A 26,461-nucleotide genomic window follows, 5' to 3' on the forward strand; every position below is an offset into this window, starting at 1 on the left:
TTATTGACACGAGAACCCACCCCCTGAACGAAAAACGCTCGAGCCCCAGGACCTGTGGGTGGTCCAGGACTGCCAGGAAGCGGTTGCATGTGTGAGTCTCCGCATTGCGCATGCAACTAAGAAAGCATGTACGTAGTTAGCAGCGCATAGCAGGATGCATTCGTATTTGCATGAATCACGGCCCACTCGCAAGCCATTAGGCCGTTCCGCCCTAGCTGGAGGGGGGTGTGAAGAGGGAAGAGTGACTGCATCTTGCATGGAGCTGAAGTGGCTTTCCCGCGACAAACGTAGATTTTCATTTGATAAGGCTTGAGCGCAGGCAGCGAGTGAGTGGGCTGGGGAGGGAGGAAGTGAAGCCAGTCAGTGTTCCCCCTCCCCGCCATATCGCGAGATGGACCAGATCGGCCATCCCCAAGTGCTCCTTCCTGTCCAGCAAGTCACGAGACAAGGAAGGGGCTCTTGCTGACAGTCTGCCATGCGGGATGCGCCTTCCTTGCAGTGGCACTTGGTTGCAGTTGGCAGTTGCAGTTCCAGTTTCAGTTCTAGTTTCGAGTTGGAGGTCGCGCCTGCCACGGAGGAAAAAGAAATCACACAACCGGCAGGCACGCACTACGTAACTTTAGCAGCAGTCAGCACCTTCCTTTCCTTTCTTTTTCTCCCTCTCTTTTTATCCCATTTTGGCTTCCTTATGTTCCTTTATTAACTGCCAACCGCCTCTGCGCTTACTGCCGACGCCCAATCCCTGGCTTCTCCCGATAGGCCTCGTTTCTGTTACTCAGAAGAATCGCCGATGTGCATCAGGGCCATGAGACGCCCATTACATAAATTAACCCTATGGTTACGTCGCCTCTGTCCCGGCAAAAGTCACCGCAAGACTTACTCGGAAGGATCTGACTCAAGAGGCAAGAAGTTGGACTCGCGCAATTCGAGTGATACCGAGTCAGAAAGCGTCCACCACAATACTATACATACTCAACAGATGTCCCAACACCCGCCGGGAAGCTATTCGTCCTCGCAGACGAGAACTGGCGCGCCGAACACCGAGGAGTACAGAAAGATGATATCAGGGGTCCCGTGAGCGAAACTGCTCCTATATGAATGTGCCGCTCTGCTGAGAAACCTTTGATAATGTAGTTTCCGAGTCCTCGGTGACATTCAACTTCAAGCCAAGAAAATCAAGGCACGTCAGTTTTGTGCCAAATACAATGCCGACGATGAGGTTCTGAAGGACGACGAGATGCCCCTGCACGAGCTCTTCATGGCCCTACGTACAGAGCGTGAGCGCTTGCTGCGTACAATAATAGGGAGTATCGGTCAAGGGCCCGTTATTGAACCGCCGTTTAACTTCCAATACGGCTTCAACATTGTCATGGGAGATTCAGTCTATGCAAATGTCAAGTTGGTTTACCTCGTCCATACATTATTTTTATCCGGCATCTGGTTTTCCCAGTGAGAATTTTGCTAACATGCCACTATCAAAACAGCTTGCGGATTATGGATAGTGGCGAGGTCACAATTGGTGATCGAGTTCTTATCGGGCCGAATGTCACCATTGTCACCGAGCTTCACGATAAAGACATCTCATCTCGGGGAGATGTGTACACCCGCCCAGTTACCATCGAGGAAGACTGTTGGATTGGCGTTGGAACGACCATTCTTCCGGGGGTCACAATAGGCAAGGGTTCGGTCATTGGCGCTGGGTCTGTTGTCACACGAAGCATCCCCCCTTTTAGCGTTGCGTGGGGGGACCCTGCCCGTGTGGTGGAGCCCGTTAAGGATGTCCATACAGTTAACGGCAAAGCCAAGTAAAGAGTGGCTACGCGGGTCTATTACATCGATGGCTGTTTTCTTTTTCTGTTACAAATTTCTTCTGTGAGGAAATGAATAATGCATAGGATCAGGGAACGGAAAGGCGTTTGAGGAGATCAATAGTTGTGGGCTTATTTGGCATAGTTTCTCTTCTTCTTCTTTCCTTTCTTTTTCTTTGGCCGGAAAAATTTCTGGCCTGCCTGGTTTTGTGGATTAGTTCCTCTTCAGCCCCTTGCCCCGAGTGGCTCAGATACCGGAAATCTTAGCCAATATGGAAATTTGGAAATTCAAACGACACTGGTAGGTCAGGTACTATGCATATATGAAGTAATAATTCGAATTGCTTTTTTTTACCTCTGTGCCTGGTTCGTGATAAGTACTGCTCCCATGTAATACACCCTTGGAAGAATTGAACGCAGCCGGATATATCGACGGGGCGCCCGGATGTGGAGCAAGAAAAAAAGGATCTTATCAACTTCTCCACTGATCAGCTAATTACCCGTTTGGACATAGTCATGTCTATTCTAGGCACTCCGTGGACTCCGCCTGATGCAAACTGACAAAACATTACATCATTGATCAAAAGCCAGCTTTCGAACTCGACCGACTGGAAATAATGTCGCAACCGAGTGAACCGATTGAGATCAGAAAATGTAAATCTCGGTCAAGTTTCAAATCAGACTGCCTCGTTCAAACAACCGCATTCTCACTCTAACTGTTGTCGCATGTTTGGCAGAGCAACTGACTCGCCTATTCATCATCTACCCATGGATGTGAGCTATCCCAAAAAAGAGATCCGTTTCAAATTCATACCAATCCAAGACCAGCTTACTGACGGCCAGGAACCCCTCTAGGTCTTTTACTTGTACACTTACGGCTCCGGCGCATGGCTAGCGGTGCAGGGGCTGGCCCTGGTCGTGACTCCGAAATTAATCGTCACGCTATTAGTCCAAGTCGAGGATACTACTCGAGCCCCGCCTACAGGTCAGTTCCTGTCAAACTGAGCTTGATAACTAACTGCTAGCAAAGCAAATTAGTTAGCTCTTTCCGGAGATCTGCTAACATGTGTTTCGCAAGCAGCTCGCTTAGACATTGACACCTACTTTCCCAGAGCGTTCGGCCTCGCCTTGCTTGCCATTGCAATATTAACCATCCTACTTACGGGTTCTGTTCCGTTGTCATCCTCATTTGATGATGCATTATCGACTGAAGAAGAGGAAGATCCGCGAGCCCCTTACGCCGTGCCGACGCTACTCGTCACAACACTGTTCCACGGCGCCCTAGCATTCTACAACTATACATGGTATATTTCCAATGGCCAGAAAGCGCTAGCACTGGGCATGATCGGATCAACTGTCGTTGCTTCCGTGGGACTTTGGTGTCTGCTTTTCGCCACGAGCAAAGGCCGCATTAGTCGAAGAACGGGCGCCGATAAAAGAACCTCGGGCTTTCCGTTCAAAAATGCCGAGGCAGACAAGCGACGTTCCGGAAGGAAAAATTTGTGAGAGAAATATCGGAAGCATATACGAACAGCGACTCGTCTTCTATGTATGGCATGCTGCTTTAATGTGGTCGAGAGGAAGCTTCAAAATGGCGATTTCTGGAGTACTTTATGATCGATACGTTGTCCAAGTCAAGTCATTACTAGAATCGCATCAACCTCAGTTGAACTGTAATGAGAGAATCAGTTTTTCTATTTCCATCTGAGCATTGTAGTCATTCTCCCATGTTGGCCATTTTTGACGTTGGTCTTTATCGCAACTTAGGGGCAGCTCGATAAGCGGTAATTTGTTAATCCAGCCCGATGCATCCAATCTGCGCCAGCCATTTCTCCCCACCCAGTCTGAATCCAGTGCCGCTTCAAGAGTCTTCATCATGCCTCACATAGCGTGCTACGACCCCTAAGAGCAAAACATGTCATCGTGTATGATGACAAGGATCTACTAAACACACACGCAAAGAAGCTCTCAGACATGGACAGTTCAGAATTGCCTCATCTACCTGTCAGCCTTCCTCTGGGCTCACAGTTGTCGTCTGGCTTTAATGCCAATGAATCGCCAGCTTTCCAGGGCTTCTCTACTGCCATTGGCGATATAGACCATGAGTTACCAGCTGTGCCCACTTTCGTTAGTGTGATATATATCTCTTCATTCGAAAGAGAAAAGCTTAACACTATCCCTAGGCTCATCCATCGCATTTCAACGCGCATGATAGTGCCTCTACACGATATGACATAGCTCCGTCATCACGCTCGACTCAAGAATTGAGGGCGAATGGTAAACTCGGCCTGTCAATTCAAGAAGCCGCTGGTCATATATCGCAGGTCTTCAACACGGGTGGCGAACTTGCGTGGGTGTCGACTTCTCTGTCATCATTACAGCAGCCCGGTCGTATTGAACCCGTGCCGCAAGAGGCACGCAACGGCTCAGAAACATCTGCAGAGATCAAGGATAGCCATGTTATGAGCATGAGAATAGTACCCAATCCTCCTGATCTCGATCTCTGGAGAGAGCGATTGTTCAATGTCGATGAGCCTATCATGTTGACCGAGGAACAGTACGACCGCGTTTCTCTTCGTCAAATTGAATTGAACTCAAAGTCTAATTGGCCCTGCTAGATTTAATACATATTTCCCTCACGTCGACAATATCTACTCGCATCGATCTACGCAGAAGTACAAACGAAAACCATTTGTTTCCCACTATTGGGACTGCCGCCTCAAAGGACGGCCTCCTGGAACTCCCAAGTCCGATGATCCCAATAAGAAAAAGCGCAAAAGAGTTGCCCGCGAACGGGATTTATGCGATGTGAAAATCAAGATCACGGAATATTTTCCTGGGGCAGTTATATCAGCTGATCCTGCTGACCAGAAGAGCGCACTAGATTCGCTGTCGAACAGTTTATTTTTCCCAGATGGAGGGGGCACTCGCGCTAGCCAGCCCTTTGGTGTGTTGACATCAAACCCAGCTTTACCTATTAATCATTCTATAACGGGTGGCCAGAAATTATATACTATCCAACGAGTTAATGGCAACGGTGGAAATGGGAAAACGGATGGAATTGAGGGCGGGCACAGGCATACATTAGAGGAAAGTGACCGGGTCAAGAAGAACAGTGTACACAGATATTTGCTTAAGAAAGCAAAGGATGAAAAGAAAGAAGTGGTAAGTGAATCTGATCATATTACTTTTGACTGTAAACAAGAAAAGAGACAAGCGTGGGGCTCATGCATACGTCACATTCATCGAACACATAAAACACCAAACTGGCTGCTTTTTGAAATGAAAGTTGAGATTTAACTGCAGAGGAATCTCACTTTGGACAGTTTGGTGGTCATGTTCTGATACTTCACAAACCACAATTCCTCCAGTTTACAATTAAAACATCACTACCCAACCATGACTGACCAGCAGAAGCAGGCGCAAGCAAAAACTTATCATAAAAAAGCCACAGGCGAAGCTCATGAGACCGTCAAGAAGCATTCTAAAGAGTGCGAACTCAAATTGTTTGGAAGTTGTTTTTGGTAAGTCACTAGCAATCAAATTGAATCTATATATGTGATCTAACGAGCTTTGCTCTTAGTCCCTTCGTCCAACGGATATGGATCGCACTTGAAGCCAAAGGCATTCCCTATCAATACATAGAGGTTGATCCCTACGAAAAGCCACCCGAGTTACTGGAAATCAATCCTCGCGGATTAGTGCCGGCTATCCTCCATGGCAATTGGGGCTGTTATGAGAGCACCGTTCTTCTCGAATACGTAAGTGCTTGCTCAGACTACTTAACGATAAGATGTCCGTTTCTGTTTAACATGGTTTTCTTTCTAATAGTTGGAGGACCTGGATGAAGGGCCTCCCCTTCTTCCCCCAGGCGACGCGAAACTGCGAGCTCATTGCCGACTATGGGCTGACCATGTTCGTTCGCGGCCACTTATTTTCCCCCGTCGCTAAGTGAATAACTGACGAAATCCACGTATGGATAGATCAATCGGCATATAGTCCCTTGTTTTTACAAAGTCTTGATGGAACAAGACTTTCAAACTCAGGTGAAAAATGCCGAAGAATTGAAGGAAGAGCTTGTAAAGCTGGTCAACGCATCGCATGTCCACGGTCCGTTCTTTCTGGGTCCCAGTATGTCATACGTGGACATTCAGCTCGCACCCTGGATAATCCGCCTAAGTCGAGTCTTGAAACCATATCGCGGCTGGCCCGAGCCTGAAATGGGCAGTCGTTGGGGCAGATGGGTGCAAGCAATCGAAGACAATGAACATGTCATGGCTACGACGAGTAGCGACGAACTTTACCTGGACAGTTATGTAAGGTACATGGGTAAGTTTGGCGCGCTCAACAAGCCATCCTAGGAAAGCCGAGATTCACTGACTGGGACATTTCAGAGAATCGACCAAATACTTCGCAGCTGGCCGACGCAATCAATAGTGGCAGAGGCCTGCCCTAGTCGTGCCTGTCGCTGCGACGTATAATCGTTGAATTGCCATCTAAAGTGAAGATTAGCGAGATGTATTCTGCGCCCACAGTGGGGACATTTGAATATTACCATGACTTGAGCTTCTTTTTAATTTCCTTATTCTTTCTATTTTTCCTTGTTCTTGTCGACAAGAAAGAAAGAAAAACCTAAGCACCTCTGCCGCGAGGGCCAAATCCAAAACCACCACGGCCACTGCCATCAGGTCCCCTTGGGTTCCTTGTAGGCTTCAGACTCTGTTGCTCGCTATCTGATCTCTCTGTAGAAAGCTGTGACGTGCGCTCTCTTCGTTGTAGAAAAGGCGAATTCGGCTTGGTCGAATAGCCTGGATCATACAGTTGCCTTTGCTTGTTGGCTGCTGCTGGAGAGTCACGTTTGTTATTATTCTCCCTGTCTCTGTCTCTGCCGCCGCCACCACCACCGCCTCGATTTCTCCCCCGACCACGAGTGCCATCAAAGCCGCCAGAGTTCTGGAGTCTCGATGGCGGAGGAGTACCACCCGGCGATGAGGTTCCGGAGCCCGGTGTCGACGAATTGCCAAATAGTCTTTCGCGGGCTTCTTCATACTTGCGCTGCTTTTCTTCTCTGTCCCTCAAAGCCTTGGCTTGCCGCTCTTCAGGCGTGATTTCCGGCGGCTTGTTGGTCTCATCTTCCGAATCTGATAAACCGGAACCGCCAATCGTAAGATTTGAAATTCCCTCGCCCGCTGCATCGACTCCATGGCCTTTGTGGTTGTTGTTCCGAGAAGCAATCTGTGGACGGCGACTGAGGACAGTGACGGCAGGCTTGAATTCCTGCTTGAGCGGGACAGCTGAGCGCGACTCCAGATAGTGGAATGTTTGTGGGGATTCACTTGTTCCAACGTTAGACTTCTTTGCATATAGATCAACCCTAGAGAACTTACGCCTCCTCCCACAGTTTCCTATTGAATTCGGCCTGCGCTGCTCTGCGTTGTGCTTTGGTCACTTTTGAGGACACCTTTTTTCCCGGCGTACCAGCGGCATCGGGTTTCACTTCCTGCTTCTAGATCCAATGCGTGAGTAACAACCAGGTAGATAGAAGTTATAATAAGAGAGGTATATTCACATACATCAGCCAAGCTTTCCCAGTCTGCTTCCCAGGCATCGGGGGCGTTTGCTCGCTCTTTGCTCATGGTGATAGAAGTGGGAAGCCAGGTAAAAGTAACGGCCACAGGAGAAACGTCAGATGGCAGTAAGTGGTATGTGGCAAGAAACGATTGACGGCCTAAAAAAGGACTTTGCTTGCTGCTGGGGAGACGCAAAGAGAGAAAAAAAAGTGTAGTTCGTCTCGACGTTCAAAATCTTTTGAAGTGCGGCCGGCACTCAAATGGAAAATGCGGGGCGGTCCGCTGGTTTAGTTATCAATCGATCAGATCTTCCCATCAACAGTCATCTATCTGCCTACCCTATTCCACTGTCTGTTCGCTATTTGCTACCTTCTTCTCTGAACATATATCAAAGGTGCTTTGACACAGCTTGTGTTCTATGGACCGTTCAGTCGTTTGAAGCTAACAACGAGCCAGAAGTCGTTCTATAACACTACCTACTATCACCATGTCTGCCGGTGCGTTCGCCCTCTACTCATTTCCCTGTGCTCTCTTCTGCAGCTTCTCGGACCTGGTCTTATAACTAACTGTCTGTCTCACAGACCTCGACGGAGACTCCGAAATGCTATCCTCCTCCGAGTCCGCCTCACCGGCTGGCGCCCGTACACCGACATTCGATAAACCAGCAGCAGAACTCTCGCCGCCTGGTTCACAGACAGCATCTCATCATGAGAGCGGCGGCGCATCTCTCGGCTCACCCTTTACTTCTTCGCTGAATAAACTAGCTGCAGATCGTGCTACTGCTGCTACCGCCACTGGCACGTCATCGCAGGTCAAAGAAGCGCCTGGCGCGTCGTGGAATAACCAGCGAGCACAGGAGGAGTATAATCGGGCGTTGGAATCTGTTGTTGACAATGATTTTAGTCTGCGTAGGTCTATCTATCATAATCTTGTTAGTCGGAGCAGCACGGTCCTAACCACCCGTTCGAACAGGCGAATTTGGCGATCCATATGACGAATCCGATATGTTAGAAGAGCTTTCGGGCGTTTAGGCATGCAGTATATTCTCGAGCTGTATAGCTATTGACTGGAGCGACTTGTTTCGATACGCTATGAAGTACGTGCCGGCACGGTGCCGCACCCTGGGTCATCTTGAACATGCACAGCGCATTTTGAGAAGAGAGCCATCCCGGGCGATCACGAATCGACAAGCGACATAGGTGCCGGAGGGGGTGTCATTGACGATATCCATCATACGGCGCAGAGTTCTTTTCACAGAAGCTGGTTTAGACGTCTCTGCATCGCACGGCTCCCATGTCTGTTGAGGCCTGCCCTGGTTTACTTCTCCAAGAAATCGCTTTGTGAAGTGTAGAATGCTTATGATGTCTTCTTATGCCTCATGTCTTATGAGAAAAATGACCAAACCAACGAAATAGAAAATCTTCGTATTAGCTATCAAGTCAGTCCGTACTGCGCAATAAGGAGAGAGAGAGCGTTGGCACGGCAACGCGCACTGTTGGGCCCGTTTTCCACCACGCGACTTTCTCTCTCGCTCTCTTTCTTCGCTTCTCAACGACAACCAACAAACAGCACGGCATAGAATACACCAGCAGACATTAATCCTATCGACACCCGGCTACATAGTCGGATCATCTGTTTTCCTTAATACTCGGGGATACTGCTCTGTCTGTAGTTTTACGCTGCATCGATACCTCGAGACGAAAGAAACAACACAGCATTCTTCGCGTGCCCCCCATTCCTGGATCCATATCCCCGCAAGCAAGACCCAATTGCTGTCTAGAAATTGGGAATACGTACAGCGGGCATTTCAAGCATTCCATTCGGACAAATCACACCGCGCGAGTGCGTGGTTGGTGGTAAATATGAAGGACGTGCTTCTAACAGGCATGGCCACAGCAGCGGCCGTTGCATACCCACAGCCAGCGTTGCCAACATAGTAAGTGCTTCATTTCTCCTTATTACTTTATTCTGTGACCGTCTGCGAAAATGATTGAGGATGCCTCTCGGCCGCCGTCATAGGCGTTGAAAATGCAGCGTTTCCAGTCGAACATTGGGTGATAACTTTTATTAACGTTTGTTTATAGCATTACGCAAATTACAAACCAGATCAGCTTCGCGCCAACTGCGCCTGCGACAACAGTAGTCCTGAAAGCCTGGGAACGGCAACCATCGACGGCATTTCTGCCGCGCCATAAATCGCGCAAGATTTGGAAACGGTTCAGAAAGAGTATGGAAGCGCTTCGAGAGCGGCGCATAGTTGCACCAGTGCCGAGTCGCATTGAAGAAAGCGAGTTCGCAAAGGAAATCAGTCAATCGGCAAATGCAGAATATGTTCGCGCAGTCAAGCGACAGCGACTACAACATGACAACAACGAGCAGGATGCAGATGCAGATGCACAAGCACAGACGGAGCGGGGTCGGTCCTTTTTGGAGACCAAATGGGAGTTGGAGACTGGGAAGAGAAAACGTGAGCGATTGGACCGATGATGCCAGACTTGCATCTGATAGGTTACTAACTACCCGACTAGGCAAATTGGTCGCCCTTCCTGAAGACTTGGAGGACGAGGGGCCATCGGCCGTTGCCAGCCACGACGCTGAAAATGAGGCGGAAGATAATAAGCATGTTGCGCACCCATTGGAGGAGAGTTCACATGCTGTCGTGCTATGCACAAATCCCGAAGTGGGAGAGAGTGGTGCCAGCGAAGATGATGACGCCGACCATAGCGCCGTAATTTCTGAGATTGTTGATCTTGCGGGCGAAGCACCAAGTAACGAGGCAGCGGCAGAAGTGCGAGAACTTATCGTAAAACAAGAGCCAACCTTGGTGCGGTCAGCACTGCGCATGAACTCTCTTGACGGCGAGGACGCTGCGCTACTTACTGAATTCTTGTCGCGGGCCCAAGCGAAACGCGCGGCCAACGCTGCGATGGTGTCAAACGAAAGTAAGAGTAATGACAGGAACAGGGAGGAACAGCAGCAGATGGCAGCGACACTGAGCTCGCCAGCAGTGCAGTCGCGGCGTGTGCTCGAAGAGTTGGATGTCAATTCGCCGTCGATTCAGAAACAAGTCGTATTGACCCCGGTCAAGGCTGAAAAGTTGCCAGAATCCCCTGAAGCCTCAGAGCCGAGTCAAGGTCAGACATTCTCGCCAACGATCGCGTGTCGCCGCAGCACTCGCACGAAGCCTTCGAGAGCTCACCAAACACGCAGTCTGCGACCAGCGGTACCAAACCAGATTCCAGTGCGACGCGCCAATGGCACTGAATTTGTGTTTCTTCAACGAACAGAAGCCCAGGAGCTGGCGCTTACAACTCGTAAAAACACGCGCCGCAACAAGGGGAATTCGGTGCTTCCCAAGTACGTGTTACAAGCCTTGGGCAAACAAGAGCGCGGCGATGAAACAATGCTATTTATGCCAATTGAAGAAGAATTTTCACAACACCAACGGTCGCCGCGGAAACATGCCAAATCCAGACAAGTATTGTGGAGGGATGACAAGCTCGTCGAATATGCACCGGAGAAGATATACCAAACATCTGAGTCTCCATCTCCGGGGAAGAAGAAATCTCGACGTGAGGGAAGCAAAATCAAGCAAGAGACCACTACAGCACCCGCCCTACCAGCTACGCCAATCAAGAAAGTGCGCAAGATCAACATGGCAGCAATGAATAGTAGCAATAGAGACATGACGGCTAACGCAAACTCGACGGCCATCAGCACCAAGCCCCTGGCTGCTGGCACACCGATTCCGAAGCGCAAAAAGCTGACTCCTAGAGTGCCACGGGGCTCTACCACCAGTACTACTGCTACTGCTGCTACAGCAAGCACCGCGGAGTTGCCCTCTCATCATTCGTCCAAAACTGCTTCTTCTGCAACAACAACGAATAAGCAGAGCAGCGCTATGTCAAGCAGCCAGCACATATCACAGAAAGTCAGTGGCATTCCTAGGAGTAGCAGTCTCGTCAAAGCACCGGGGTCATCCTCAGCGGGTGCGACGCCCATGGTAAAACGGGTGCGTGCAAGGAGAACTGCTGTTTAAAATGTTTATTTATTTTGACTAGCATAACATCGGATGTCTTGTGTGTGTACTGCTAAATGTTGATACCCTATTTCGTTATTGTTTGCCTTATATTATATCCAGCATGTTTATTCAGTCTATTCTATACATTGATTTTTATCTACATCCGTTGTTGCCTGAGGCCTGAGTCCGCAACCCTAAGTCAATTAAGAGAGGATATCTTTTCTAGGTGTAACAATCCCTCCCTCGGATCAGCACGCACATATAATAAGAATAATATATTATTATATTCCTACAGATCACTCGAAACCCGGTCGACCCTGATTCTCCATTTCCTTGATTTCTGAATCATCATGTAGATGTGCAGATGACCCCCGAATATAGTACGGATCATATTTTTAACGTATGGAGACATCAACCCTGCATGTGAAATATCGGTGTTCTTAAGCCTAAATCTAGTGACTATAACAAAACAGAACAGACGGTATTTTTATTTTTATTTTTTTTTCCCCCGAACAGATAGAAAAAAAAAAGGGTAAATTATGTGGAAATAGCAGTCTTGGCCTCCTCAGGCCAAACATCATAACCAAAAGTATCCTTCATATTCACGAAGCGGAAATGACGATCATCGGCAACGGCGTTAACATCCGCGAAATCCTCGTCTGTCAGCTTGACAGACTTGAAATTAGACTCGATGCGCGACGGCGTAGAGCTCTTGGGGAGCACAACATAGCCGCGTCGAATACCCCAGGCAATCAGGACCTGTGCTAGGGTGTATCCACGGCGCTCGGCAATGGCATTGAGCGTCTTGTTCTCACTCACTTTCTCGCCCGTCGTAGGCACCTGGTTCTGCGATCCCAGTGGGGAGTAGGCCTGCGGCAGAATGTCGTGCTTGAGCAGGTAGTCAACCAGCGCGTTGTTGGGGAGGAAGGGGTGGATCTCAATCTGGTTGACGTGCGGCTTCACTTTGGCGAAGGTTTGGAGCTGCTCGAGGCCCTTGATGGTCCAGTTGGAGACTCCGATAGCACGCACTTTCTTGTCTTCGTAAAGTTTCTCCATTGCGCGCCATGTTGGCTCGGGGTTCTCGGTTAAGTCTTTGAGGATGACGTACTGTTTTTTTTTTGGGTCCTGTCAGTAGAAATTCATGTAAAGAAGGATGGAAGACGTACCTTTCCATCTGGGCCAATCTTTGGCTTCTCTTGGGTCTCCTTCTCGGCGGCAATGGGCCAGTGGATGAGGAACAAATCGACGTAAGTGGTTTTGAACTTCTGCAACGAGTTCTCGAGCGACCAGAGGACATCCTCGAAGCGGTGCAGGTGGTTCCACACCTTGGTGGTGATGAAGATGTCTTCGCGCTTGACGGAGGGGTTCTCCTTGAGGAAGTCGTGCAGAGCATCGCCCACTTCTTCTTCATTGAGGTAGTACCATGCACAGTCTAGATGACGGTAGCCAACGCGCAGGGCGTGGGCGACGGCCTTGTAGGTCTCTCCCTTTGCTCCTTCGTTGGCAAAGGTGCCGAAGCCGACGGCGGGGATGGTGACGCCATTGCTCAGCGTGAATGTCTTGCCGTCGGACATGATGGGCTATTTCGACGCACTGGAAGGATGGGACAGGACAATGTATATATCGATGTGTATATTTATATATATATGAGGCAGATGATGTATGTATGCGTATGGTGGTACAAGGCTGGTTGAGAGAAGTTTGTTGAGAGAGAACGAGAGAGAGCGTCCGGTGGCAGCGGGACCCCTTCACAGATGCCCCTCCACGCCTCTCTCTCTCTACGACATCGTACATACATTCCCGGAGCACGATTACCACATCCTACATCAATCAGCCCACTGGTCTCCATTTCTTTTTTTCTTTTTTTTCCCTGCTGCTTCATTATTGCTGTCCAGTCCCGGCGTATCCTCGTCCGCTTTTGCATCATGTTTGAAAGTTGCGTATTTTAAGACGTATTTGCTCTGTACTAGTACCCGCGGACTGACTGAATCATGCCGTCATATCGTAATATATTACCGTACATGAAATCTGCAATTCCGCCGCATTCCCGTTCCATTTTCCCTCCTATTTCTGCCGACTCCAGTCTTCATACTTGCTCAATCCAATTTTCGAGCGAGATATTCATGGGTTTTGCTGAAACGCTTGTGCACCAACCACGAAGCAGCATGACATCACCACGCGTTTGACTGGGTCCGAGGGGCTCCATAACAAATTACCAGTGGCTGGCAGTGGCTGCGCTGCCAATGCGAGGCCCTGAGCGGATGCGCCGTTAGGGCATGCTTTAGCGGCGCCTCTTGATGCACGTCTGTGTCTTCTCGAGGCGTTTTTGTCGTTTTCCTCCGTGGCCTGCCTGCCATACAGTTACATATATAGACAGATGCACATGGATCTCCCTGCTCCGTGTTTTGCTACCTCGGACGCATCCATGTCACCATCCCATCCACTTTTTTTTATGGGGCGTTGCTGCTGCAATCTTTATCATCCTCGTTTGACTGGATCACCCACTGGGTCCATGTCTTCGAACGTATGCGCCAGCCGTGGGTTTCACCACCCTTTAGGGGTGCAGTGCTCCGTCCTGCCGGGCTATACTGTTCTGGTCAGTGACAGACACCGCGCTAGTAACTCCAGTATGGGGGAGAATGGGAGGCTTCTCTTGCGAAACGCCGCACTGCTTGCTCGACTCTTGCGCATCGAGAGCCTGTCTGGGAGACTCGGAGGTCGCCGAGGAGAACAGCCCTGCGACAAACCGCCGCGAAAAAACCCATCCCGAGAACTCGGCTTGAAGTTCGCGAAGCCTTGCAACGCTGGCCGGAGAGCAGCCGACCGATCAAAAGGGCCGCCGAGCGATCTCCAAACCCAATCAGCCCTGACCGCAGACGTAATAAATGATGACGATAATTCTTAGGGATGGCCACGGTGGAGCCGGGCTGCCCACTAAGCCGCTTTCGGCAGCCTCTGGATATCAAGCAATGGTGATGATGTTTGTCTTGCGCAAATAAATACTGCCCCCTCCCCCGCCAGTCCTTCTTGTTTATTCTTTTCCAGACTCCTTCATATCTACTCTCCTCAAGCATTATCACATCTGCTCCGTGCCATATTTACTACTTATCCCCGTCTAGAGCATCCAGAACAAACAGAACAGCCACCATGCCTCGCTTCGACGACTCCGATATTGGAGCCGATCTCACCCAGGTTCACTCTCCTCGAGACAGCCGGCCCAGCGTCGTGGCCCCAGTTGCACCTCAGTCGCTAGAAGGCACAACTCTTCCCATCCCTGCAGATCCCTCTCACGCTGGCCGTCGGGAGAGCGAGGTGGTCGAGATCCCGGCCACACGCAGCTCCATCAGCGATGCTTCTCAGTACATGCACAACCTGAGCCTGGCTCCCTCCATGCGGGACAAGCGCGGCTCAAGGAATTCCTTTGGCACCTCGCTGCCCATCCCTCGCTCTCCTCGCCCCTCTCGTCTGTCTTCCATCGTCGGCATAGATGACCGAAAGGCCGCCGTCTCGCGGGAAATCCTGGCCTCCCAGGTACAAGACATGGCCAAGGAGCAGGTAAAGGCCGCCAAGAACATGGCCTTTGCCTTTGATATCGACGGTGTCCTCGCCCACGGTAACCACGCCATCCTCGAGGCTCGGGAGTCCTTGAAGATGCTGAACGGTGACAACGAATTGGGCATCAAGATTCCTTACATCCTTTTGACCAACGGTGGTGGCAAGACCGAAGAGGAGCGTTGCCAGCAGCTGTCCGAAATTCTCGAGGTCCCCATCTCTGTTAACCAATTTATTCAATCTCACACCCCCATGCAGGCTCTGTCCGAGTACTACGAGACCGTTCTCGTCGTCGGTGGCGAGGGCTTTAAGTGTCGTGGCGTCGCCCAGAACTATGGCTTCAAGCACGTGTACACCCCGAAGGACATCCTGGCTTGGGACCAAGAAGCCTCCCCCTGGAGGTGCTTCACCGAGGAGGAGCGTGTCCACGCACACCCAGTCGACTTTAAACGAGTCAAGTTCGACGCTATTCTTGTCTTTGCCGACTCGAGAGATTACGCCACAGACTTCCAGCTCATCATTGACCTGCTACTATCCGAAAACGGCTATTTTGGAACAAAGTCGAAGAACTTAGAGACAAACAGCATCCCCATCTACTTCTCACAAGGCGACATGGTCATGCCCACCCAGTTCAAGGGCCCCCCTCGCATGACCCAGGGAGCATTCCGTATTGCCATTGAAGCCATCTACAAGTCCCTGACGGGCAATGACCTCGAGCGTGTGGTCTACGGCAAGCCTGAATTGGCCACATACAAATACGCCGACGAAGTGCTCAAGTCGTGGATGGAGGAGATTCACAACGAGAACAAGCTACCCCAGAATGTCTACATGGTTGGAGATAACCCGGCCTCCGATATCATTGGCGGCAACATGTACGGTTGGAACACCTGTCTAGTCCGCACTGGTGTGTTCCAAGGCGGACCAGGAGAGAACGCACCGGACAGCCCGGCCAACTTTGGTGTGTTTGACAACGTGTTGGAAGCCGTCAAGGCTGTTGTCCGGAAAGAACTCGGCAAGGAGTTTAAGTTTAAGTGGAACGAAAAGATCAACCCTGTCCTACACGGTGGTGACGGGCTTTCTGCTGTCGAGTAAACTCTTTTTTTCTCTTCACCTTTTTTCGGTTTTTTTTTTATTCAAAAAGGATACATATAAAGGGTATTGGGATGATTCTCTGTCTCCCAAAAAGGCGTTCTCTTTTTTTGGGACGGACCTATCGGATATTGGTCCGATGACGATGACGATTTTTTTTTTCTCTTATTTCTGGTACATCTGGTATAAATTTGCATGGATATCCACTATGAACTTGACGATAGAAAGGACAACCTTCAAGAATATGACGGTTACATAACCTTTTTTCATTTGCTATTTTGTCTACGATCTCAAATAGATTTAACCTTGCACAGGTATTTCAATTCCCCTGTTGATCAATCGAGGCTAGAGTTCGGATTTACAGTTATATTTTCACTTTTTTGAATTCCAGGGAATTTTTAACATGGAACAAACTCAAGAGCATCCCTGATCCCTAATCTGCTAAACAATTAAAACGGTGAGGTAACGCTGAAACCAATCTACGTAATTCTTATCTCCTCTCCATCAAACCAAAAGGATAGAAAGGCTTGGGACGAACCAATATTTCCCTTTTAGGTAACTTTCAACTCGTGCGCATCTGATTGGCTGCGGCATGACGTCACAACTGTAACTGTAACGCTGTCACGGTGTTACCAAGTTACCGTCCAATTTACTAGTACTAAGTGGGGTGTAATTTTCAGTTATTTCCCTCAGTTGCTCTTCTAGTCTCCTTACGGTAAGAACTAGCCCTGACCCGTGCTAGTGTATACGCTAACTTGATTAAGCCGGAGGTCAGTCTTCCGGTTGTGCCGATTGCGTTGTTGATGTGATTGGATTATTTTTTAAGATAGTATTCTTAAAAAACAAATTGTATATCCCGGTCAGAGAATCGGTGTAAGATGCAACATTGGCTCCGTATACTGCCGATGCGTTGTTGGGTGGAAGACTCAAAGTTTACGGTGTAGTAGTTAGGGTTTTGATGAACCTTTTTTTCTTCTTAGGGTAGCATGAAGTATGGACAATTGTTCCTGCGTAGAGTAACACTGGTGTACGACCAAGGGGTCTGAGAATTAGAACTATGCATATATTATGACTATAGGGTTTGGTAAATGGTCACATCGTTCATGTCTGGTCCAAGGTCGCTTTACCTTAGTCTGGCCCCCTTAGCAGCTGTCAATAATACATATCTGAGCAGAAACAACCATTAGCCCTAGCCCTAGCCCTAACTGACTTTCGTGCCAATGTAAGGTCGACCTGGCAGATTTCCAAATTCGGTAAAAATGAGTTCACCGGATTATTACCTCTTTAGGCTCTGCATCGTGGCCTCCGGCGGGGTCACGTAGGAGCCCCTCCAGCTTGCCCTAAGTAGATCTGATTCTATAAAAGAATGGCATATCATCAGTATTATCACAGAGACTAAATAGAGAAAAACAAAGAAAATAATAAAAGAGTACCTAGGTATTATAATAATGTCTTCCCCTAGCGCAATTCGCGATGTCAACATCACCTCCGCCTTTTGGACATCGATGCAGTCCCGTTCTCGCCTTCTCACAATCCCAGCAATCATCCACGCCCAGAAATCGCTGGGCCATTGGTACTGCCTAACATGGAAGGAAGGCCACAAGACCAAACCGCACGCCTTCTGGGACTCGGACATCTACAAAGTCACCGAAGCCGCATGCTACTTCCTTTTGAAGGAGCATCCAGAAGGAAAAGATGATCTCATCCTGCGCCAAGAAGTCGAGCACGCTGTTGACATGATTCGCGCTGCGCAGCATGAAGACGGCTATCTCAATTCGTACTATACAGTTAGAGGGGTGCATAAGCGGTGGACGAATGTGAGGGATATGCATGAATTGTACTGCCTGGGCCATCTGATAGAAGCCTGCGTCGCGTATGAGACCTTGACAAATAGCGGACGACTTTTGGAACCAGTCATGAAAGCATTGAAACATGTTGATTCGGTCTTTGGTCCTGAAGACGGCAAACTCCATGGCTACCCCGGCCATCCAGAGATTGAACTGGGCTTGTTGAGACTCTACGAGCTCACCAAAGAACCCTTACCTCTGAAGCTAGCCAAGTATTTTATTTTGGAGCGCGGCCAGAGGGATGCAAATGGCGAGATATTCTATGACCACGAAGCGAGAGCTCGAGGGGGTGATCCGTACGATGCGATGGGCTCCGAAATGCCCAATCCTTACACACACCCCAGAGATTATGCGTACCAGCAGGCACATGCACCCCTTGTTGAACAGGATGAGATCAAAGGCCATTCCGTGCGCGCCATGTATTTTGTCACAGCCGCCACGGAATACGTGCGCTTGACCGGTGATATCCAAGTCAAAGAAGCCCTAGACCGTCTATGGCGGAACACAGTTGACAAAAAACTCTACATCACCGGTGCGCTCGGCGCGATGCGGCAATCAGAAGGCTTTGGACCAGACTATTTCCTCGGAGACACCGAAGAAAGCCACGGCTGTTACGCCGAGACATGCGCTACTTTTGCCCTGATCGTATGGTGCTCCAAGCTATTACGCCAGGAACTCAAGGGCGAGTACGGGGATGTCATGGAAATTGCCCTGTACAATGGCTTCCTCGGTGCTGTCGGCCTGGATGGCAAATCATTCTACTACCAGAACCCGTTAAGAACATTCACCGGCCACAAGAAGGAGCGCAGTACCTGGTTCGAAGTCGCATGCTGTCCACCGAATGTGGCAAAGCTGCTGGGACAGCTCGAGTCGCTGATCTATTCCTCCTACGAGCAAGAATCTTTGGTGGCTGTCCATCTTTGGATTGCCAGCGAGTTCTCCGTACCGGAAAGTGGAGGAACGTTGGTCTCGCAAACAACGAATTTACCTTGGTCTGGCGATATTCAACTCACCGTTCGAGGGCCGAAGGCCCTGAAGCTTGCCCTAAGAATTCCCGACTGGGCGGCTTCAAATTACTCCTGCTCATTGTCCGGCGGCGAAGTCAAAGATGGATACCTCTACCTCGCCGCGGTGGCCAATACAACCATCAGCCTGAACTTCCCTCTACAACCACGCAAAGTATACGCAAATCCGAAAACGGGCAAGGATGAGATCTGTATCATGCGCGGGCCCCTGGTCTACTGCATTGAAGATGTTGACAATCCTGGCGTTGATATCGATCATATTGCCCTGATAGCGGACGATATTGTGGCTGACGCTCCAGCTGCTACCATTGCTTCTGTGGAGGATGTGGTGAGGGTGCATTCGCCCGGTAAGGAAATAGTAAATGCCAATTGGTCTTCCCTGTATGGCTCTGAAGAATGGAAGTATGGTGACTCGACTAAGCAGTTGACCTTTGTTCCGTATTTCTTGCGGATGAATAGGGGTGGAAACGGTGGGATGAGGGTTTGGGTGAAAAGGATACAATGTTGAACTGTTCCACTCCATTATCATTCACGAGAAGGAGAGAGCGCGAATGGATTGTAGGATAACTACCTAGACACTGGACAGCATGTAGCATTTCTTGGACAAGAATTTCATTTGCGTGGATATGTGTGTATACTTAGTATCGTTTGGCGACAACGCTAGAAAGTCCCCGTAAGTCGTTCCAACAACGGCCTACGCTGCGTCTGCCCCGAAGAACCTTCTACACCACTGCTAGCACCCTGTTGAGCCGCCGCCGCTGCGGCAGAAGCAGCATCCAATCGTCTTCTTAAATCCGCATATCGTTCGCTATCCTCCCCATCCCCGCCCGCAGACGAGAGTCTTTGTTGTTGCTGTTGTTGCGCAGATTCCCTCTCCCCAACTACCCAGGCTGGAACCCTCCAGCCTCTCCCCGTACTCCGAGACGCCGGCAGGATCTCCGCTCTCCACGCAATTCCAACAGCCCAGCCAACAAAGGCGGGCAGAAGTGACGCCGGGAATTGCGAGAGCGCCAGCTGCGCGGCAACAAGGTATGTTGTCGATTTGTCAGAGAGCAGTATCGTTAAAGAGGGTTTAGTGTTGTCGTTGTTGCTGCTGCTGCTGCTGCCCTCGTTCGTCGATGCGGTGTTCCGACGGCTTGTGCTTCCACCATATGTAGAGATACGGTATTTAAATGTATGGGGAATCGCGGCGTGGTATTGTGCTAGCAGCGCGAATATAATCGCAGTCGGCCCGGACGGTAGATAATTCAGTGTACCGAACGAAAGCGGTCGTAGCACGAGGGCAAGAACAAGAGGTGTGATAATAGTCGTGTAGGGCAGGACTGTCACAAGGAAGGTCTACCAATATTAACCCGTTAGTCAGTCTCCTTCTTATCATCATCATCCCAGATGTAGGGGAGAACACTTACGGCCATCTTCCTAGATCCCCAAATCCGCTCCACGACTCGCAAGTGATACGCCATCATTGCCGCGAACAAGACCTCGGTCGAGTTGGCATACCCGGCTACTTGCCAGGTGAATATTCTCGATACCTGGCCATATTTCCATAAGTGGAGGTCCACGATGATGTTGGCAAGATGCTTGACATCGAAGATCGACAACGCGATTGACGATGCAACGATGTAGATGACGAGGTATTTGGAGACGGAGGCGTTGGCAAAGCCGGATGATAACATGGTTATTATTTTTTTACTTCCAAGAGAATTCAATGGGTTTGTTTGCTGGGTGCTGTTCGAGGGAATGGTCAATCGATGATGTCGACGTGGCGCTAAGATTCGCGAGCAGGTAGCTCCATGAGCATGAGCACGCTTTAGTTCTGACTGGCAATCTAGCAATCTAGAACTCGGTAATTGTTCAAACGCCGGTGACCATATACATCTTCCGTGCTGTATGATGGTTGATGCTGGTTAGAAGTGATAGGTAGGTACTGGCACAAGTGTTTCTCCACTGAAGTCTTCCGGTTGCCAATCGGCACGGCGAGTCATGTCTGTACTGATAGAGCACATAGCTAGCCTCAACACAAGCCGGTCATGGATGCCATATAAACATACACTTTGTTTATACTACGTACATACTTACTATATATGATTTCTGTCAACAGTCTCCGAGATTTTGCCCCTTTCTTGTAGGTATATTGAAATCATGTGATTCATGACTAATACTGATGCCTAAGGCCCTAAGGCCCCCTCATTAGAGCCGCACTGGAGTATAAACAAGCAAAGCCCTGAACGACATCAGCATCACCATCCTGCTCCTTTTTCTATTCCTTTTTACATCCATTTGCTGTCCTTTCTCACCCGTAAGATCCACTTCCTTACACACCCCTTTGTCCACATGTTCAATGCACCAATGGAATGAGCCAGCTTGGTTTTGCCAGGTCCCGTTCGACGGGCGTTGAGTTCTGGGTGCGATTCCCGGGATTTTCTTTTTTCTTCTTCTTTGTAGTCAGTAGCTATGACTAGTTCAAGACGAGGGCTAGCTGATTAAGAAAGCTTTATGTGTTTGTCTATCAATATTGATAAAGAGTTGCCTTCCCTGCCTAAATTGAAATATAATACACTCATTCCCTCCTCTGGATCGTCATAATGATATCGCCTAGAGCCGCTAAGGTGTTCAGGCATTCAAGGCAGCTCTGATACTTGAAGTCTCAAGTCTCAAGTCTCAAGCCGACGGCCGAGCAAGGGCGTCAGCAGCTGTCGCTTCAGCGAGCGCCTGCTTGTACTTATCGATAGCCACACTCAAAGCCGATATAGTAGGGCCGAGCAACTGGTTGACCACCTTTTCACCACCGCCAACCCCGGCGAGATTAATGCGAATCTTCTTCCCCGTTGCGGCGAATACTTCACGAGCATGCTGCTTGAGCTTGTTGGTTTCGCGCTCTCTCTCGGCTTCCGCATCAGCTGCCACGGCCTTGATACGTTCTATTGCCCGGTTCAATGACTCAACCAAGGACGCAAGCTCGCCGGCGCGGTCTGGATTCCCCGATAGGAAGGCGTTCCAGAATTGGTTCAAGAATTCCGTAGATGTTGCATGCGTCAAGGACAGACGGTCAAATAATGTAGATGATAAACCCCAAGTGCCCGAGTCCGAGGTAACATCTGCTTGCGCTCTTCGTTCCCGAATAACGTCAAAGATTTCAGTCGAGGCTCGCTGCATGTTGATTTTTGATCCCACCACCTGCCTTGCTTTGTTCTCGTCTTCTTCCTCGTCATCCTCTTCTTCTGGCTCAACTATCTTCCCAAGATGATACGAACCGTCAACGGGGAACGTTTGATTCAGATCTGTCTGTAGAGAGACAATGATCTCTTTTGGATCACGTTGTGCAACTGCCTCCTTCTCTTTGCCATCCTTTTCTTTATCCCGACTAAAAAACCGACTCTGGTCACGAATATTAAGATATATACGGCTCTGTTCTTCCTCACCCTTGAGATCCCGTAATAGCAATTGGTTGTATGTTTCTTCATCCATTCCAATCGGCGCAGAAGGGTCACCGTCAGCCGGGGCTACGTTGGCCATGATCTTCTCACTAAGCGCGTTCAGGGTGCGGATTATAGGGACCTTCTCAATAGAAGCAGGTCGCATGTCAAAATCTGGGCGATTTCCCTGTCGTTGACTGTGGTTGACCTCGTTCCCAGCAAGGTCGATAAAATGAGGCACCTGAGCGTTGCTGACCCGGTCGGCATGTTCGTCGACTTTGAGATACTTATCCAAAATAGCATCCGTAGCGTCGGACTCTGATATGCGTTCTCCTCGCAGTTTCTTGAACAGACGGCTCTGGAAGAACCGTGACCAGAACTGTTGCTCACTCAACTTGGGCACATTCTCATCGTAAACTTTCTTCACTAGCGGGTGTTGAGTGAAAATCAATTGAATCTGCTCCTTTGTGATGTTGAGTTTCGTGACGTTGTTGTCTGTACGCGGTTTCAAGGATGACAGGACATTATACGAGCCGCGCGTCTGCGTTCTCTCTATTGCATGTGCCCTTAGCAGATGGACTCGGCTCGACCAAAACTGAGACGCAAATTGGCTGACAGACAGGGTTTCCGGCCGTGTACGGAGAGACTCCATAAACATTCGCTGCAGATTTGCATCGGACTTGAGAAGGGACTGTTGTAACTCGGCATTTGCCTTCAACTTGTCATCATTATCCCATGCAGATGGACCCGTCCCAGGAGATGAAATCGCGTTCGCCATGGCCATCGCAGCAGAAAGTCCTTCACCACTCGGGGCACCCGCAGCCGGCGCCGGAGCAGAAGCAGCCTTGGCCGCCGTGATTGCTGCGCTGAGAACATCTTTGATGGCATCGGCTTCGGCACGGGCGTTGGTGGCAGACGTAAAAGTGAAAACGTATTGTTCCTGTGTATCATTCTGCTGTGCAAAAATCTTCAGCATAACCTTTGGATTACTTGCGGGGGTCTGCTGTAGGTCTAATATGTCAGATTAGTACTATTTTTCTTTTTTTTATTTCACCAAACTTTCTTCCCAACAACATACTGGTCATGTTCTGGACAGCCACCGTGACCGCACCTCCAGCACCCCCAGCCGCTGGAATCCATGATATCGACTTGTGGTCTTTTGAAACTGTGAGAATGCCATCTTTCTTTTTGAACAAAGCCGATCCAGAGGGAGCTGCCATCTCGAAACAATCTTTCACGGTACGGAAACCGGATATATAGCAACACTACGTCCCCCACCGCCACCACCTTCCATCGGGAGATATATATCTAAAGTGTGTACGTGGCGAGATAGATGATGACCGGAAGGATTCGCCGTGCGGTTTTTTGTGGCGTGGTGGAGAGATTAGCAGGAACAGGGCGTCTGAAGTTGATAAAAAGGAATAGAGAGCTTGAATATGATCGGCAAAGCCTCACTAAAAGAGTGCCCGCCGCCGCTCGGAGCTGTCAGGTCACGTGGACTAGAGCTAGGTCTACAAGAAGACAGAATCTATGGACTTGTTGAATAATATAGTGAATTGAATTCAAATTAATGAAACTGATGCTACAAACAATCAACTACACAAAAAATTATAGCTAGCCATATAAGCAAAGTACTTTTGAATGTCAATCAAAACGCTCATCAAGCAGATAAATAGTAAGCAAACAAAGTGCAAAACCCGTAATGAAAAAAAAGCCGCTGCAAGCCATGCATCAAAGTCGAATCACGCAGTCGTTTAGTCGTCCAAAGCTTGTAAATTGCTCAAAATGATATCAATTCCTCGCCCGCTTCAAATGCATGCAAATACACGGGAAAGGTCGCACAAGAAGACTCAGGTCGCTCACTTCTTGAACATGTAGTGACCATAAATGCCTCCAACTTCGCCAACAGTGACAGGAATTTTCCTCATTCCCCACCAGCGAGCTCCCATCTTCCACCAACGTGACCCATCGTCGATGGCCAGCGTATCGATTCTGGTCGGCTCTCTGACATACCAGCCTCTACGACCAAGCTCTCGAAGTGACCACCCATTTGATTTTGCAGATTTCGTGCGGTCGCGGAGAGGAGTGATTAGTTTATCGCTTAATTCAATCACTTCTAGTGGCATACTCTGTGAAGAGACGAGCACACAAACCCTAGGGTTAAAAAGTGTCGACAAAGAAATGGATGGCACTTTGCTCAAGTCGACGTAGTGAAGAGACGGTGGCTGCCACAACTTTGCAGCCTCTGAGGAGCTTGGAGGAACAAAAAACGAGTTTAGATCACTGGCAGATAACTCTGCTCCACTAAGCCCGAGCTCTTCCAGATGTTTAGTTAACGGAAGAAGAAGCGGCGCATGCTCCGAAGTAATCCGTGCGCCATTCAAATTCAGAGACCGGAGAGTCGACGGCAGCTTCGGTAGCAGCGCAGTCACATCCTCTGCTTCAAGAAGACGATAGCGAGATGGATCGGTCATCAAATTAAGGTAAACCAACGACTCGTTAACGGCAGGATGAGTTTTCAAAAACCCGACAACCTGTTGACCGGATAGCCGCAAGCACTTTGAGAGATTCAGATGGGTCAGCCGAGCAGTGTCTGGCAAGGAAAGCAAAGCTGTCTCCGTAATCTGCGTTCGCCCAAGGTCTAGATGGGTCAGGTTGATCAATCGTGGGAGTAGCTTTTCGAAAACTGCAGAAGACAACCCACTACATTCGTGCAAGGATAGCCTTTTCAATTGCGTCAAATAGTTGGGAATATCAGAAGTGGCAGTAAAAGCTTCCAAGAACCCCGTCGAGAAAGCTTGTGAAGAGCAGCCGCAGAAGTCTACAGCCCGCAATTTGGGGAGGTCGGCAAATATCTTCCGGACAACTGCAGCATCGATATCAGTCTCCAAGTGTTCCTGGAACAGACACTCCATCAAATTAGGAAGCAAATCCAAGCATTGCATAAGTGTTTTGGTAGTCAGGTTCTGGATTTCGGCATTCATCTGTCGAGTACGGCCAAGGCCCACAGAGGTAAAGTGGGAGAAATCCAGGCGACGAACAATGGTCCCCAGGGCCGGAAATTGAACGATGTGCTTCAATAATTTGGAAAAAATCACCGAGTGGGGGATAGTGATGTTGCGATAGAGCACGCTCAAGGTTGCCGAGTGGAGGGTACGAGATGTCAACAGACAAGAGACCAGGTCAACATTGCGAGGGGTATAGCCGTTTGGCGGAAGTTCAACGGCCAAGTAAGATATGATTTGCACTGTGAGAGACAGGTACGTCAGAATATAGCTGTTAGACGTAAACGTAAACAAAACAAAAGTAAGCAAAACTACTTACCAAGCACTTCAACGGGCAGATCTTCGATGCTTAGGCGAGGCTGTATCTGCTCCGGCTCTACGAGCACCTCTTGAATGATCGGACGTTTGATTGGGGTGTCCCAGGCCCAAGCAGTTGAAGAGCTCCTATGACCCAAAAGCCGCAGATCGCCATAGCTCTTGCTCATCTTCCGTCCTCGCAAACGGATCTGCTTCCAGCCCATGAAGCCTCCGCAGGGGCAGCAAAATTCGGGCAGGTGGTCAACTGCGGCAGCCATGTTGACGGCGCTGCTGTGGTCTGACGACCGATCCTCCGACAGCTTGGTATCCAGAAAGCTCTGTGCGATGCCGTCAACGTCTTCCTTGACAGAGCCAAAGGACGCACGTCGGAGGCTACTAGATCTGGAGTGGGATCTTGAAGGTGACTCGGACTCGTCTCTGGCTTTGGAAGGGAAGGTCTTGTCCCGGGGGGGTCTGACTGGCTCCATCTTGCCAGCGAGACTTGACGGGACCATCCGTTTTCTTTATACACGCAGCAACCAAGCGCCACAGGCCAATCAGAGCAGCGGCAGGTACCCCGGATTATTGCAGAATCGACGCGTTCGAGCACAAGCAAATTGCGAAGAGGGGGCGTGAGGAGGTTAGTTGCAGCCGGCGAGATGATGTTAGTCACAGATTCGTCTTGTATGGTGCCAGAAGCTCGAGAGAGTTCCAGCGAGTGGGCGGCTTCCGTCGGACCCAAATAAGCAGTCAGACTATGTTTCTTCCAGCAGGTAAAACCACGATGTCTCGAGAGCACATGACTCTGTAGGGGTGACTCAACGGAAGATT

At 49.5% G+C, this 26,461-nt stretch overlaps 10 protein-coding genes across 10 annotated transcripts; 5 read left to right on the plus strand and 5 right to left on the minus strand.

The window, feature by feature from the left end:
• Positions 1 to 979: 979 nt before the first annotated feature.
• UA08_04672 (hypothetical protein) lies at positions 980 to 1,809 on the plus strand (the record flags this gene model as incomplete). Its single annotated transcript, XM_020266968.1, has 3 exons — positions 980 to 1,074; positions 1,135 to 1,449; positions 1,485 to 1,809. The coding sequence occupies 3 exons, from the start codon at positions 980 to 982 to the stop codon at positions 1,807 to 1,809; spliced, it is 735 nt and encodes a 244-aa protein (XP_020120242.1).
• A 1,973-nt stretch (positions 1,810 to 3,782) lies between these two features.
• Positions 3,783 to 6,264, plus strand: UA08_04673 (hypothetical protein; the record flags this gene model as incomplete). Its single annotated transcript, XM_020266969.1, has 8 exons — positions 3,783 to 3,935; positions 3,992 to 4,365; positions 4,427 to 4,973; positions 5,220 to 5,332; positions 5,380 to 5,569; positions 5,640 to 5,723; positions 5,855 to 6,137; positions 6,203 to 6,264. The coding sequence occupies 8 exons, from the start codon at positions 3,783 to 3,785 to the stop codon at positions 6,262 to 6,264; spliced, it is 1,806 nt and encodes a 601-aa protein (XP_020120243.1).
• A 176-nt stretch (positions 6,265 to 6,440) lies between these two features.
• UA08_04674 (hypothetical protein) lies at positions 6,441 to 7,444 on the minus strand (the record flags this gene model as incomplete). The annotated part of the gene is made up of 3 exons (XM_020266970.1): positions 6,441 to 7,143; positions 7,196 to 7,314; positions 7,382 to 7,444. The coding sequence occupies 3 exons, from the start codon at positions 7,442 to 7,444 to the stop codon at positions 6,441 to 6,443; spliced, it is 885 nt and encodes a 294-aa protein (XP_020120244.1).
• A 421-nt stretch (positions 7,445 to 7,865) lies between these two features.
• UA08_04675 (hypothetical protein) lies at positions 7,866 to 11,417 on the plus strand (the record flags this gene model as incomplete). Its single annotated transcript, XM_020266971.1, has 6 exons — positions 7,866 to 7,875; positions 7,960 to 8,286; positions 8,438 to 8,474; positions 9,051 to 9,314; positions 9,463 to 9,845; positions 9,907 to 11,417. The coding sequence occupies 6 exons, from the start codon at positions 7,866 to 7,868 to the stop codon at positions 11,415 to 11,417; spliced, it is 2,532 nt and encodes an 843-aa protein (XP_020120245.1).
• A 519-nt stretch (positions 11,418 to 11,936) lies between these two features.
• Positions 11,937 to 12,973, minus strand: UA08_04676 (Glycerol 2-dehydrogenase (NADP(+)); the record flags this gene model as incomplete). Its single annotated transcript, XM_020266973.1, has 2 exons — positions 11,937 to 12,506; positions 12,566 to 12,973. The coding sequence occupies 2 exons, from the start codon at positions 12,971 to 12,973 to the stop codon at positions 11,937 to 11,939; spliced, it is 978 nt and encodes a 325-aa protein (XP_020120246.1).
• Positions 12,974 to 14,546: 1,573 nt separating this feature from the next.
• UA08_04677 (hypothetical protein) lies at positions 14,547 to 16,043 on the plus strand (the record flags this gene model as incomplete). The annotated part of the gene is made up of 1 exon (XM_020266974.1): positions 14,547 to 16,043. One exon carries the CDS (start codon positions 14,547 to 14,549, stop codon positions 16,041 to 16,043), a length of 1,497 nt encoding a protein of 498 aa, XP_020119991.1.
• Positions 16,044 to 17,488: 1,445 nt separating this feature from the next.
• Positions 17,489 to 19,420, plus strand: UA08_04678 (hypothetical protein; the record flags this gene model as incomplete). The annotated part of the gene is made up of 1 exon (XM_020266975.1): positions 17,489 to 19,420. One exon carries the CDS (start codon positions 17,489 to 17,491, stop codon positions 19,418 to 19,420), a length of 1,932 nt encoding a protein of 643 aa, XP_020119990.1.
• A 152-nt stretch (positions 19,421 to 19,572) lies between these two features.
• UA08_04679 (hypothetical protein) lies at positions 19,573 to 20,588 on the minus strand (the record flags this gene model as incomplete). The annotated part of the gene is made up of 2 exons (XM_020266976.1): positions 19,573 to 20,250; positions 20,322 to 20,588. The coding sequence occupies 2 exons, from the start codon at positions 20,586 to 20,588 to the stop codon at positions 19,573 to 19,575; spliced, it is 945 nt and encodes a 314-aa protein (XP_020119993.1).
• A 985-nt stretch (positions 20,589 to 21,573) lies between these two features.
• On the minus strand, positions 21,574 to 23,548 carry UA08_04680 (hypothetical protein; the record flags this gene model as incomplete). Its single annotated transcript, XM_020266977.1, has 2 exons — positions 21,574 to 23,339; positions 23,407 to 23,548. 2 exons carry the CDS (start codon positions 23,546 to 23,548, stop codon positions 21,574 to 21,576), a joined length of 1,908 nt encoding a protein of 635 aa, XP_020119992.1.
• A 639-nt stretch (positions 23,549 to 24,187) lies between these two features.
• Positions 24,188 to 26,118, minus strand: UA08_04681 (hypothetical protein; the record flags this gene model as incomplete). Its single annotated transcript, XM_020266978.1, has 2 exons — positions 24,188 to 25,575; positions 25,653 to 26,118. 2 exons carry the CDS (start codon positions 26,116 to 26,118, stop codon positions 24,188 to 24,190), a joined length of 1,854 nt encoding a protein of 617 aa, XP_020119987.1.
• Between the last annotated feature and the right edge of the window lie 343 nt (positions 26,119 to 26,461).

Source organism: Talaromyces atroroseus (genome assembly GCF_001907595.1).
Source record: "Talaromyces atroroseus strain IBT 11181 chromosome Unknown scaffold_5, whole genome shotgun sequence".
Taxonomy (NCBI): Eukaryota; Fungi; Ascomycota; class Eurotiomycetes; order Eurotiales; family Trichocomaceae; genus Talaromyces; species Talaromyces atroroseus.